The sequence below is a fragment of the Dama dama genome, chromosome 15 (assembly GCF_033118175.1).
Source record: "Dama dama isolate Ldn47 chromosome 15, ASM3311817v1, whole genome shotgun sequence".
Classification (NCBI taxonomy): Eukaryota; Metazoa; Chordata; class Mammalia; order Artiodactyla; family Cervidae; genus Dama; species Dama dama.
In genome coordinates, this window is record NC_083695.1 from 27,908,128 (window position 1) to 27,920,776 (window position 12,649).

General features: G+C 38.7%; 1 protein-coding gene across 8 annotated transcripts in view; it reads right to left on the reverse strand.

The window, feature by feature from the left end:
* The window catches only part of PBLD (phenazine biosynthesis like protein domain containing), a 36,130-nt gene extending 23,492 nt beyond the window's left edge, over positions 1 to 12,638 (reverse strand). For 2 of the 8 annotated variants that reach the window (XM_061161661.1, XM_061161653.1), the window contains exons 1-4: positions 12,419 to 12,635; positions 9,702 to 9,903; positions 4,554 to 4,833; positions 1,640 to 1,786 (exon numbers count right to left, since the gene is read on the reverse strand). In XM_061161661.1, coding sequence (XP_061017644.1) covers positions 1,640 to 1,723 — 84 coding nt within the window. In that variant the 5' untranslated portion in view covers positions 1,724 to 1,786; positions 4,554 to 4,833; positions 9,702 to 9,903; positions 12,419 to 12,635. Of the gene's footprint in view, positions 1 to 1,639; positions 1,787 to 4,553; positions 4,834 to 9,701; positions 9,904 to 10,733 lie in introns of all 8 variants that reach the window. The other 6 variants (XM_061161659.1, XM_061161656.1, XM_061161660.1 and 3 more) reach the window with 6 other exon arrangements.
* Positions 12,639 to 12,649: the final 11 nt, after the last annotated feature.

A 12,649-nucleotide genomic window follows, 5' to 3' on the forward strand; every position in this document is an offset into this window, starting at 1 on the left:
CTAGAGGTGAGAAGGAATACATTGAGGAATAATATTAATTCCTGGTAAAAATTGAGTGCATAAATCACTTAAAACTTTTTTCAAAACTCTTCTAGAATATTACGTGGGAATATGGGATAAATACACTAAGGCTTTTTTTTTTAGGCTAAGATTTTTGACAAGTAGATTTAGTCAATTCCACAAACCCTTGATGTGAAGCTAATCTGTGTGCCATATTGCTCCTAAAGAAAGTTCAGGATTTAGAATCCGGCTGTTAACTATTCTCTCACTATTACCCCCAAGTTCTTATGTTACTTGGTAAAGTCTATTAATGTTATTACTCTCTGCACTGTGTGGTTGGAAAATGCCAGCCACAGGGTTGCATAATGAATGCATTGTTAAGGTAAGATGGGGACTTTGATCACCATATTGCTGCTTTATTTGAGGGAGAAAATAAAATATATAAGGATTCGATTAACAACATTCACCGAGCTCAGTAAAACTCAGCTATTCTCCATGTGATTTACACTAGAATCACCTGGGGAGCTTTAAAAACCAGTGCTGCTTGGGTCTCACCCCCCAGAGTTCTGTTGTGACTGGTACGGCACAGGAATTTTTAAAGCGCCTCGGGTGATTTTAATCTGCAACCAGCTTGATGTTTACTGCCCTTGAAAGCTCCAACTTAATAAGACTTACTCAAGATCATCAACTGCTTACCACGTAGCTGACATAATTCTCAGATACTCTGCTCTTGTACTAACTGCTCTCAGTGGAAGGATACATTGACCTGTTTCCTAACACCCAGGTAACAACAGGAAGCAGCTGAGGTCAAGAAATATTTAACTATTTCTGTTAATACTTATCTAACCAGAGGGCCTTTTTTCCCCCCTCATTGCACCATGTAGCATGTGGAACTCCCCCAACTAGTGATTGAACCCATGTCCCCTACAGGGAAAGCTGGAGTCTTAATCACTGGACTACCAGGGAAGTCCTCAAAGAGCCATTTTTAAAATGAGATTTTCAGTAAACAGAGTTCTGCCTGTGTTAGAGCTTAATTCCTTTCCATCTTTCTACTAAATTACTTACTTCCCTGCAAAATGTCTCATCTTTTTGGTCCAGAGAAGAATTTCTAAATGTCTGAACTATAGGTAAGGTTATAAATATACAGCTAGGATCTTTTATGCTAAATGTAGTATCAGCCATGTTCAGTCACATAAAACTCATCTAATTTCATTGTCTTCCACATTTGGTGCTGAATGAAAATCCAGTGGCTACAATGGATGTTTTCTTTTTTTTTTCTGTTGGTCCAGGGATAGAATCTGTGCCCCCTGAAGTGGAAGTCTTAGCCACTGAACCAGCAGGGAAGTGCCACCTACTCATGTTTTTGGTATATTTTTTTTAATTGGCTCTAGTTCTTCTTTACATAAATCTTACTTTTCTAGACATGTGCATCCATCTACATATAAGCAGTCTTATCATATAATTTGGTTAAAATCAACTTGCAGACATGAACATTGTTGAAACCATTTGACAGAGAACACAACCCAGGAAGGTAAACAAACAAGTGGTCTGATTTTTTTCTTTTTCTTTTTAAGTAAAACTTGGTTCTACAAGCATCTAGGATTTCAGGCACTGTACTTCAAAGCAAAATACTACTTACATTTTCTAGGAGACAAACAGCAGCCGGATTCCCACTAAATGCTTTTGCTGTGAATGCATCGGCTATGAAAATAGGGAGTTTCATTTTCTTTGTAAGCTGTTTCTGCAAACTCTCAAAACTGTTGGTAGACTGCTTTCCTTCTTATTGCTGCAAAAAAATCAAAAAGTTAATGTTTTACTTGACACAAAGAAACAACTAACATTTCCCAAGTACCAAGTCAAGTAATTATTCTAACACACCTGCATTTAAAGATAAGTAATCCTTTGATTTAAGCCTCTAGATTGAATTTGCTTTAAAATACTGGATGAAAAGAATATTTTCTTTTCATAGTGTACATATACTTAACATAGTAATATTCTTAGAGTAGCCAAAACTAGCATAAGCTATGTTATTAATGAAGTATGTGAAACTTCCAAAGAGCATATATGTTGCTGCTAGTTTACCAATGAATATTACTGCCCTTTTAAAATGATGCATTTTTTCTGATTATAAAAACTCCATCATAAAAAACTTAGAAAATCAAAAAATGAATCATAACCATGCAAATCAGCAATAACTTTTTTTGGACTTAACATAGTCTAAGGAACCTCATGTTTTTAATTTTGTGTTATTTTATAAAGCTACAGTTGGAGACTTTTTAGAGCTCATGATATAGATTTGTTAAAATTAAGCTTTTTATTATAAGAATAATACTTTCTCTTTACTGAAAACCTATAAAATACAGAAAAATGGTGCGGGGTGTGTGAAGAATCTTCTGTATCTTCATGCTGTGGAGATAAACTGTTTACATTCTGGGTATTTCCTTTGCTTTTACTAGAAGCATGGATTTTGTCATAGGTAGGGAAGAAGTCGTCTCTCTCAAAATTACAGAACTTTTAAAAAATTCAGCAAACTATGGGGTGTTTTGCTTAACTATAAAAGAAATTAACCCATCCTAACATGTATTTCTTGTTCTCAAGGAGATGAGGATAAACAATGGCTAGGCAGCTCCCAGGTCTACAGTTTTTCTTTTTTTTTTTTTTTTTTTGACTTACAGAGTTGTTTTCTTTTTCTTTTCTTTTAGTTTATTATACAAGGGTTTTGCTTAACTTTCTTGCCATATTGCCTACTTTTTTTCCTTTTTTTAATGTATAATTGATATATTACTTTCAGGTTTACAACATAACAATCCAATATTCGTATATATTGGGAAATGACCTACCACAAAAAGTCTAGTTAATCTATCACCAAACATAGTTACACAAAAAGGTTTTTTTTTTTTCCGTGTGGTGGAAGTTTGAAGATCTACTCTCTTAGCAACTTTCAAATATTCAATACATTATTATTAACTATGAAGCCAGAAAGATAAACACCAATATAGTATACTAACGCACATATATGGAATTTAGAAAGATGGTAATGATAACCCTATATGCAAGACAGAAAAAGAGACACAGATGTATAGAACAGACTTTTGGACTCTACAGGAGAAGGCGAGGGTGGGATGATCTGAGAGAATAACATTGAAACATGTATATTATCAAGTGTGAAACAGATCAGTCCAGGTTGGATGCATGAGACAAGTGCTCAGGGCTGATGCACTGGGATGACCCAGAGGGATGGGATGGAGAACACATGTAAATCCGTGGTTGATTCATGTCAATGTATGGCAAAAACCACTACAATATTGTAAAGTAATTAGCCTCCAACTAATAAAAAATAAAGGAAAAAAAAATAAAGCTTACTTGAAAAAAAAAAAAAGGAAACGATATAGATAAAATGATTAGGAACACAAGGACAGAGCAATAACTCTGCCCAGGAGACAGTCAAAGGGAGCTCCAGAGATGAGCTCCCAGAGATGTCATCCAGAGATGACATTTCAGTGAGTCCAAACACACACACACACACAAATATCCAGCGGTTCCATAAGGTGGGAACAGGCATTTTGGGTAGAGTGCATAGATTAATCCCAGGGCAAGCAATTTGATATAGAAATAGATATGCATGAGGAAAGGAGACTGCAGAGATGAGGCTATCAAGATCTGCTGGAGTCAATGTTCATGAAGGAGCAGATATATGTAGACTTATAGCTGATTAATATGGTTGTACAGTAGAAACCAACACAAGATGGTAAAGCAATTATCCTCTGATTAAACTTAAAAAAATGTTTTTTTTAATAGATAACCTACAAGGACCTACTGTACAGCACAGAGAACACGGCTCAATATTCCATAATACAGGTCTCCCTGGTGGTCCAGTGGTTAGGAATCTGCCTTGCAAAGCAGAGGAGGCTAATTTGATCCCTGGTCTGGGAAGACCCCCACATGCCAAGGTGCAACTAGTAAGCCCATGGGCCACAACTACTGAGTCAACACACACTGCCGCTACTGAAGCCTGCACCTTCTAGAGCCCGTGCTCCACAAGAGACGCCACCACAATGAGAAGCCATCACACTGCAGCTAGAGAGTAGCCCCCACTCTCCGTAACTAGAGAAAGCCCTTGTACAGCCAGGAAGACCCAGCTCAGCCATAAATAAATAAATAAAACTATTCTATAATAACCTAAATGGGAAAACAATTTGAAAAAGAATAAATATTTGTATATGTATAACTGAATCACTTTGCCATACACTTGAAACTAACACAACATTGTTAATCAACTATGCTCCAATATAAATTTTTTTTAAATGTTAAAAAAAAAAAATCCAAACTTCAGTTCAACAGCTACTATGTGGCAGGCCAACCCCAAAGCTAGGTACCAGGGAGAGGAGAGAGTTTCATGAATGAGCCATATGCCTCTACTCTGAGAGTCTAATCTAGAGTTTGTTTTTGAAGATGTCTCTTTTTTTCTCTCTCTCCTTAAAATTAATTTTGTTTTCATTTCTGTAAGAAAAATGCACTTATTTGATGGGAATTGTGTTGGATCCATGGATTACCTTGAGTTGTAAAATCATTTTGAAGATATTCTTTTAATCCAAGAACACGGGTGTATGACTGCTAAGTTGCTTCAGTCATGTCCGACTCTTTGCAATCCCATGGACTGTGGCCCACCAGGCTCTGCTTCTCCAGGCAAGAATACTGGAGTAGATTGCCATGCTCTCCTCCAGGGGATCTTCCCCACTCGGGATCAGACCTGAGTCTGTCATGTCTTCTGCATTGGCAGGCAGGTTCTTTACCACTAGTGCCATGGGGGAAGTCCCAAGAAGAAGGGTATATCTTTCCAAAAGAAGAAAAGAAAAAGGCAGGCTTAACTTCCTCCTGAACTGCTGAAAGTTTGAGGCAGGTAAAGTTTAAGCAACTTGGCTTTCTTTACCCAGTAAATGGGCTTGCGCAAATTTTAGCATCCTGGTCAATCTAATGGCTGGTCCTGAGCTGCAGCTTTCAGGCAGAGCTCTGTGCACTACCAGCAGGGTGTTTTTCAAATGATCCAAAGAATTTAATTTATCCTTCTCTAATTTCACTTACATTCCATTAGGATCCCTAGTACAGCTTTATATGCCCCTTAATAATGGCAAGCAAATAAACTGTTAAAATAGAAATCAATTACTCCCAGAGGGTACCTCATAAATCTAAATTCATGATTTCTAAACTATTCATATCTCTTTTAAAACTTAAAAAAAAAAAAACTTTTTAGCTTTTAATCATCAATTTAGTGTATGAATAGAAACTTTTTATAAACAATAAAATAATACAGAAAAAAAAAAATCCCATTTGACAATCCCCTGTCTCACTACTTTCCCTGCAGTTCCATCAGGTTAGTTTTTGAGGACACGGTAGACATCTTCCTGAATTCTAACCTTGGTTCCATTTATCATGTGAATGTAGGGAAATTATAAACCTCCCTTGTTCAAACAGTTTAGTCATTAAACCTGCCCATGGGTGTGCCTGGGAACGTTTCTGCTTATTTGTCCCTCTGTAATAGTCTTAGCTTGTTTATAGTCTCCTGTGCTACAGACAACAGAACGTTGACTCCTGTATTCTGTAGCTGTTAATATAAAAGAACCCACTTGGCTTTTGCTTGTGACTGCTGCCTCAAAACAATGCTACTCACTAATAAATGCCAACTTAGTTCTTTAAAAATGTAAATACTTAGTAACAGAACGCTGACTGGGCATTCAAAGTATACATGAATACTATGCACCTTACTTGTTGGAAAAAAGAAAATAACTATAAAAAGAAAGTAAAATTATAAAATGTTTTAAATAAAAATTTGGAGGAAATTCTATTTTTAAATTAGTTTCATGGCACTCAACTACTTTGTGTTTAATTTTACTCATGTTTCCTGGACTTAATAGAAGCTCTGAAACACTGCCTTTGTTAAAAAAAATCTTGAGACTAATCCTGATTTCCTCAACTACATTTATGTTCCAACACCTACACTTTTGGAAACTTTTCTGATGAAGCTTACAGTTCTTATCATCATGACCTACCATTTATCAACCAAATTACTGCCCCTCCCCACTTCCTCTTCCTACTGGTAACCACCTCTCATTTGTTTTCTAGATCTGGGAGTCCAATAGCAGTAAACAGCATGTCCTTTTCAAGTGCACATGGAGCATTTTCCAGAATAGACCATAGGTTAGGCCATAAAACAAGTCTCAATAAATATAAAGGCTTGGAAGCATACAAACTGTGTCCTTCAATCACAATGGAATAAGATTACACTTCAATAACAAGAGGAAAATGAAATTTGAGGAATGTGGAAATTAAATAACATTCCCCCAAAATAAAAGGAACTGGGTTCCCTGGAGAAATGGTCACTTCTAGGGTGAAGGTAAAGAAAATACCAAATAAGCCTTCAGCATCTTCTAATAGAACAAAGTAAGACAATCTCAAAAAATAAAAAGAATAAGTGGGCTTCCCTGGCAGTCCAGTGGTTGAGACACTGTACTTTCACTGCAGGGAGAATGGGTTTGATCCTGGGTCAAAGAACTAGGATCCCACAAGTCAGGAAATAAATAAATAGAATAGGGGTATGTCAAAGGGATACAGGAGCCAACCTGAAAGTGCTCCCAGTGGCCTAAGAAAGAATAATTTGAACAGCAAAATAACTTATGTAGATTATAACTCAAAGTATAAAATTAATATCTGTGGGTCTGACTGACATATATATAAAGATGAAAGAATGAATGAAAGGAAAACCTCATAGAATTATTTTTAACTCAAGTTCTTTCTTTCCTTTTATTTATTTTTGGCCACATTGGGTCTTTGTTGCTGGTCTTGGGCTTTGTCTAGTTGTGACAAGTAGGGGCTACTCTTCATTGCGATGTGTGGGCATCTCATGATGCTGGCTTCTCTTGTTTTGGAGCATGGACTCTTAAGACTGCACATTCAGTAGCTGCAGCACACAGACAGTTGCCCTGTGGCATGTGGGATCTTAGATCCCTGACCAGGGATTGAACACATGTCCCCTGGACTGCAAGGCAGATTTTTAACCACTGGGCCACCAGGGAAGTCCCTAGAATAATTTCAAATAATTTATCTAGCTACTCTCCCTTCCAGGAGATGGAGCTTAAATACCCCTTGAGTGTGAGCTGCACTCAGTGACTTTTTCCCAAAAGAGCAGAGCATAAGAGGATAAAAAGTAACTTCACAGTGGAGAAATCTGGCAAGTACTGCGTCAGGCAGGTTTGATTAAGGGTAACACCATCAGTGATAAAGTCAGGTTGATAGCATCTACCTTGGATATGACGTGATGAAAATGGCACTTTACTTTGGTGGTCTTCCTCCTGAGAACCCATTACTCCTACTTAATCATGGCAAAAACATTAGAGATATCCCAGTGGAAGAGTATCCCTCAGAGGAACAGAGAATGCTAATCATAAGGAGAATGATGACTAATTAATGTAGTATCCAGGACGGGATCCTGGAACAGAAGGATGTTAGGGAAAAACTAGTGAACCCCATATAAAGTGTGTAGTTAATAATAATGAACCAATGTAGGTTCATTAGTTGTAACAAACACATCATAATATAAGCAAGATGTTAATAATAGAGGCAACTGAGTGAGGGATACATGGGAACTCTCCATTCTATCTTCTTTAATCAATTAGGCTGTGCCAGGTCTTAGTTGGGCATGCAGGGCCTTTTTCCTTTTTAGTTGCAGCATGCAGGATCTTTAGTTACAGCATGTGAACTCTTAGTTGCGGCATGTGGGATCTAGTACCCTGACCAGGGATTGAACCTGGACCCTCTGCATTAGGAGCACAGAGTCAGCCATTTTTTGTAGACCGAAACATATACTGAAATGCTAGGATTTTACTAATGCCCTCAAATCAATTTCTACTTTATTAATAGCAACCACATCTGCCTATGTTGGAAAACAGCAGTATTTACATGTGAGTGAGTGAAAGTAACTCAGTCATGTCTGACTCTTTGGGACCTCATTAACTATACAGTTCATGGAATTCTCTAGGCCAAAATACTGGAGTGGGTAGCCTTTCCTTTCTCCAGGGGATCTTCCCAATCCAGGAATTGAACCCAGGTCTCCCACACTGCAGGTGGATTCTTTACCAGCTGAGCCACCAGGGAAGCCCATTTATATGTGAAATATCACTCATTCTGTCCACAGATGATTCTTGGTACTCATCTGATTTCACAGATTTCCCTGGAATAATTTTTGCTGCTCCCTCCCACGCAACACAGTGCTTAGGACATTGTACTTTCCAAAATTTTTCTACTAAACTCACTATTGAAATAAGTTTTACAGGAAGGACCACATTAACGATATAAAAGACAAGAAACAGGACAGAACTGGAATTATTTCAACTACTAACCTCTACTCTATATAACAACTCATTTTAGACACTAAGAAACTTAAGATTCAGGGAACTTCCTTGGCAGTCCAGCGATTAAGACCCCAAACTCCCAAAGTAGGGTGCATTTTTTTTTTTTTTTTTTTTGGCTTAATCACTCAGTCGTGTCCGACTCTGTGACCTCATGAACAGCAGCCCACCAGGCTCCTCTGTTCATGGGATTCTCCAGGTAAGAATATTGGAGTGGGTTGCCATATCCTTCTCATGGATGGGTTCAATCCCTGGTCAAGAAACTGCGATCCCGCAGGTCATACCTTGACGTGGCCACAAACAAACAGCAACAAAAACTGAGTTTCAGGAAAGTTAACTGCCTCAGAATCAAACAGCTGTAGGTAAGTGTGAAATCTTAGGGTTAGAACCTAGGCCGATCTGACTCCCTGGTTATGAAGACAATTGTAATTTTGTCAATGATTTTCTTTATAAAGTTTGGAGCATTGTTTTATCTTCTGATTCTATTTATTGGTTCAACAAATAATAAGTTTGCTAGACTGTGGTGAAAATTAAAGTACCTTCACCCCCAATATAACCATTGTTATTTGTACACTAAGAGGCATATGTATTGATATGTACATAATGAAAACATGTATTTTTAACTACAACTTAGAAGTTTAAAATCATGTGTGGGGAAAGGGAGGGAATGGTCTGATATCTGTACTGTGTTCTCTAAGTTATCAATATGCTTATGGAATATTAAAAGCAGTATAATAAGTTGACTTAAATTCCTTAAGTAGCTATCTTTTGTGGCTGTTTTCCCTGTTCTCCCCAGCAATCCACTGGAACAGAAATAATGTTCAACATTTTAAATTATTTTCAAAAACTAGAGAAAGTGTGCTAGATGCTCTCTTCTTTTTAAGTCACAATTTGTTTACTTGGTGTATGGTTATTCACACTGGATGAGACCTCTTGGTTTCCCTAATCCCAGAATAAACACTAAGGCGATTTGAAGAAACAAACAAAATATCAAGAATGTAAACTGTGTAATTAAGCTTTGTCTTGAGAAATAATTTTGAATTATGGAGATCACTGCTTTCTAAAGACAGTAAATATATTAATATATAAAAGAATAAGCATTTCACAAAACCTTAGTACGACAGATTTAGTGTTCAGAAACCATTTAGAAACACTCCTAGAAACTTATTTGTGGGTTTGTTGTTACGTTTATTTGCTTTTCCTATAGACAAAGATTATAATCCTGTCTTTATGTTATTTCAGAATGCAGTATGTGAACAACTATTTTAGCTAACTTTTAGTTAATGTGCCTTCCCTCACCCAGGAGAGTGCAATCTCTTCAATTTCTTTCTTCTTTTTTCAAGCTCTGCATGGAATTTTCCTGTTCTCTTCCTGGTGGTGTAGTCATGATCTCATGTCTGTGTCTTGTTTTCCTCTGGGAGCTGTGGGTACTTCTATTTTCTTCTCCTTTTTCATCTTTTCTCTCATTTTGGACTCTAACAAGATCCTCTCCAGGGTTCCTCTGATTTCCATATAATAGGAAAGCAATGAAATGATGGAAAGGAAGACAAAGAGGAAAAAAAACAAAAAACAAACACCCCAATGCAGCTGGGAGTTCTTAGTTCTAACCATCTCTATGGAAACAATTCCACAGGGACTGATCTGGAAACAATTCTGTAGGGACCACTGAAGCAGTGGTGAGCCAATTTCACCAAGCCTTAAAGGACTCAACTTGTAGATGGGAATAGTTGATAGGCACTTTTTGAGAAAAGCGTTGAGTATTAAAACAATCCACCTGCCAATGCAGGAGATGCAAGAACTCAGGTTCCATCTCTGGGTCAGGACAATCCTCTGGAGTAGGAAACAGCAATCCATTCCAGTCTTTTTGCCTGGAAAATTCCATGGACAGAGAAGCCTGGCAGGCTACAGTGCATGGAGTCCCAAAGAGTTGGACATGAATGAGCAACTGAGCATGCACAAAATAGGAAGCCAAATAAAAATTAAGTTTATCCCTATATCATGTATTTTTTAAAAAGCTCAAAACATCCTACTTGCTATAATAATAAAAAGGCAAAAGGAATGTATCTGCTAATTTCAAGTCCTTCCTAAGCATGCAGGTTGGCAAACAGGAGAGTGCCCAATACAAACAAAATTGTGGCCAAAAAAACCCCCAAAGAAAATATTGCAGTTTGGTGATGAAAAGTCATTAGAACGGTTTTAGAATTTTGATCCATTGCCATAAAAAATATGTGGAGGAAAAAAAAAAAAAATATGTGGAGAGAATGCCAAACTCAGGCAGTAAACAAATTGAATTCAGGCAAGGGGTAAAAAGGATTACAGAATTCCATTTACCAAATCAGGTTGAAAGTCAGAAAGGATAATGACGTAACTTGAATCCAGGGAAGAACTTCATCTGAAGTAGACCTTGGAGTCTTTACTAATACAGCAATCAATAGGAAAAAAGAGAAAAGAAACCTCCCCCACCCCCAGTCAGTGATACTAAGTTTCAGGCCAGTTCAAAAGTCTCCAGCCAATAAACTGTTAACTGCAAGTCTCCAGAAATGACGGTAACTGCAGCGTTATTTAGGGGAACTAACTTCAATTTGCCTAAATATATTTTGTTCCCTTAATACATCCCCAGGTAGGTCCATAGTGCTTTTAAGACCCTAGTCCCTGGGGTAAAACCATTTGGGTTTCAATCCTAGCTTCTGTCACTAGGTGTGAGATCTTGGGTATCTTTTTAAACTTCTCTAGAACTCAGGCATATCATCTGTAAAATGGGGACATTATTTTTAAGGTAATAGTCAGTGAATTGAACACAGCACCTAGCTCAAGCAAGCTCTCAATAATCGTGAGCTATCGTTATTACACTATACGTTTTGCTTTTCTATCTCTTGTAATGAAGACCACATTTTCCCTTCTCCATTTCTCTGAGGGTTATTTGGAGAGAGTGGGCTCACAAAAGGCAGTAGGACATTATGACCTAGCCAATTCTTACTACCCCACACTTGTCTTAAGCAGGTTTGCGGATGTATTATAGCCACGAAATGGAAGTTTCCATTGTATGACGGTAACTGGCCTTCCTTCTCCACACTACAAACTGCATACCTCAGGGAGGAAAAATTATTCTAGCTTCTCTACTGCTAATACTCCTTGCGCCCATCACCCCACCCTCGACGGGCTTGCAGTGTCTGTACAAAGTCTCTGACTGGATATTTAAGGCCTAAAATTTAGTTTTGTCCACATTCCCAACCTGCAGGAACATCTGCGTACTCACACTCATTTCCGTCTCTCCCCCTCATTTGATATACGTTCCTTGTTTGCAAGTTAACTTTCACTGATCTCGTTTGCTCTTTAACTTGCGCTGATCTTGGTACTAGGACTGCCCTCCACTCTTCTTACAGAAATTCGGCCTTTTTTTTTTTTTTTAACCCCAAAAGCTGTCACTAGGAACCTTAGTGGTATGCGACCCAGCACAACCAAAAATTATTTACTAGTTGTCACTTGTACAAGCATTTTTCAAGAATGCAAAGCACTATTTGGAAAACAACTCAAAGTCGGGCGACGCAAGCGGTAGATGGGTAGCTGAAATTACAAAGTGGGAGAGATTAAAACCAAGAGAAAAGGCAAAGGAGAGGAGGAAGCGAGGAGAGATTTGCAGGGAAACTTCAATAACTAACACAGCCCGCCCCTAAAGAGGCACACTTTAGGGCGGCTGCGCCGTCAGCGCCAAGGCCAGGGGAAGAGGCCCAGCCCAAGTCAGGGCCTGGTGGTCACTTTCGCATCTTTCCAGCGGAGAAGCCCTACTCTTTTTACTGCATAACACAAACATGGTGGACAAGAAAAGCCCTCCCCACTTTTGGCAGCCGAACCACGTGGGGCCCCTTCCACGCAGGTGACGCTGGGTAAGGGCGGGGCCTCTACAGAACTAGTTCTCTGATCCTCTGCCGCCATCAGGAACTCGTTCGTGATGCGGTAGAGCATCCGAGAACTTTTCCACACCGGAACACCACACCACGGGTTCCTACAATACGCACGGATATCCTCCTCGAGAGAGAGCAGAAGGGTTTGTTCCAAGAATTTGATGGCTATATAGTAAGCCGGAAAGGTGGAGTTCGCGGCCTCTTTCTCTAATTTGACCAACCCCGTCTTCTCGCCACCTCTTGCCCAACTAGTCAGCCGACCAACGCGCAAGCGCACTTCTCCCGCCGCCGCCAAGGCGAAACCGACTCTCCTGTCTCGCGAGAGCAACTGTTTTGTCTCGCGAG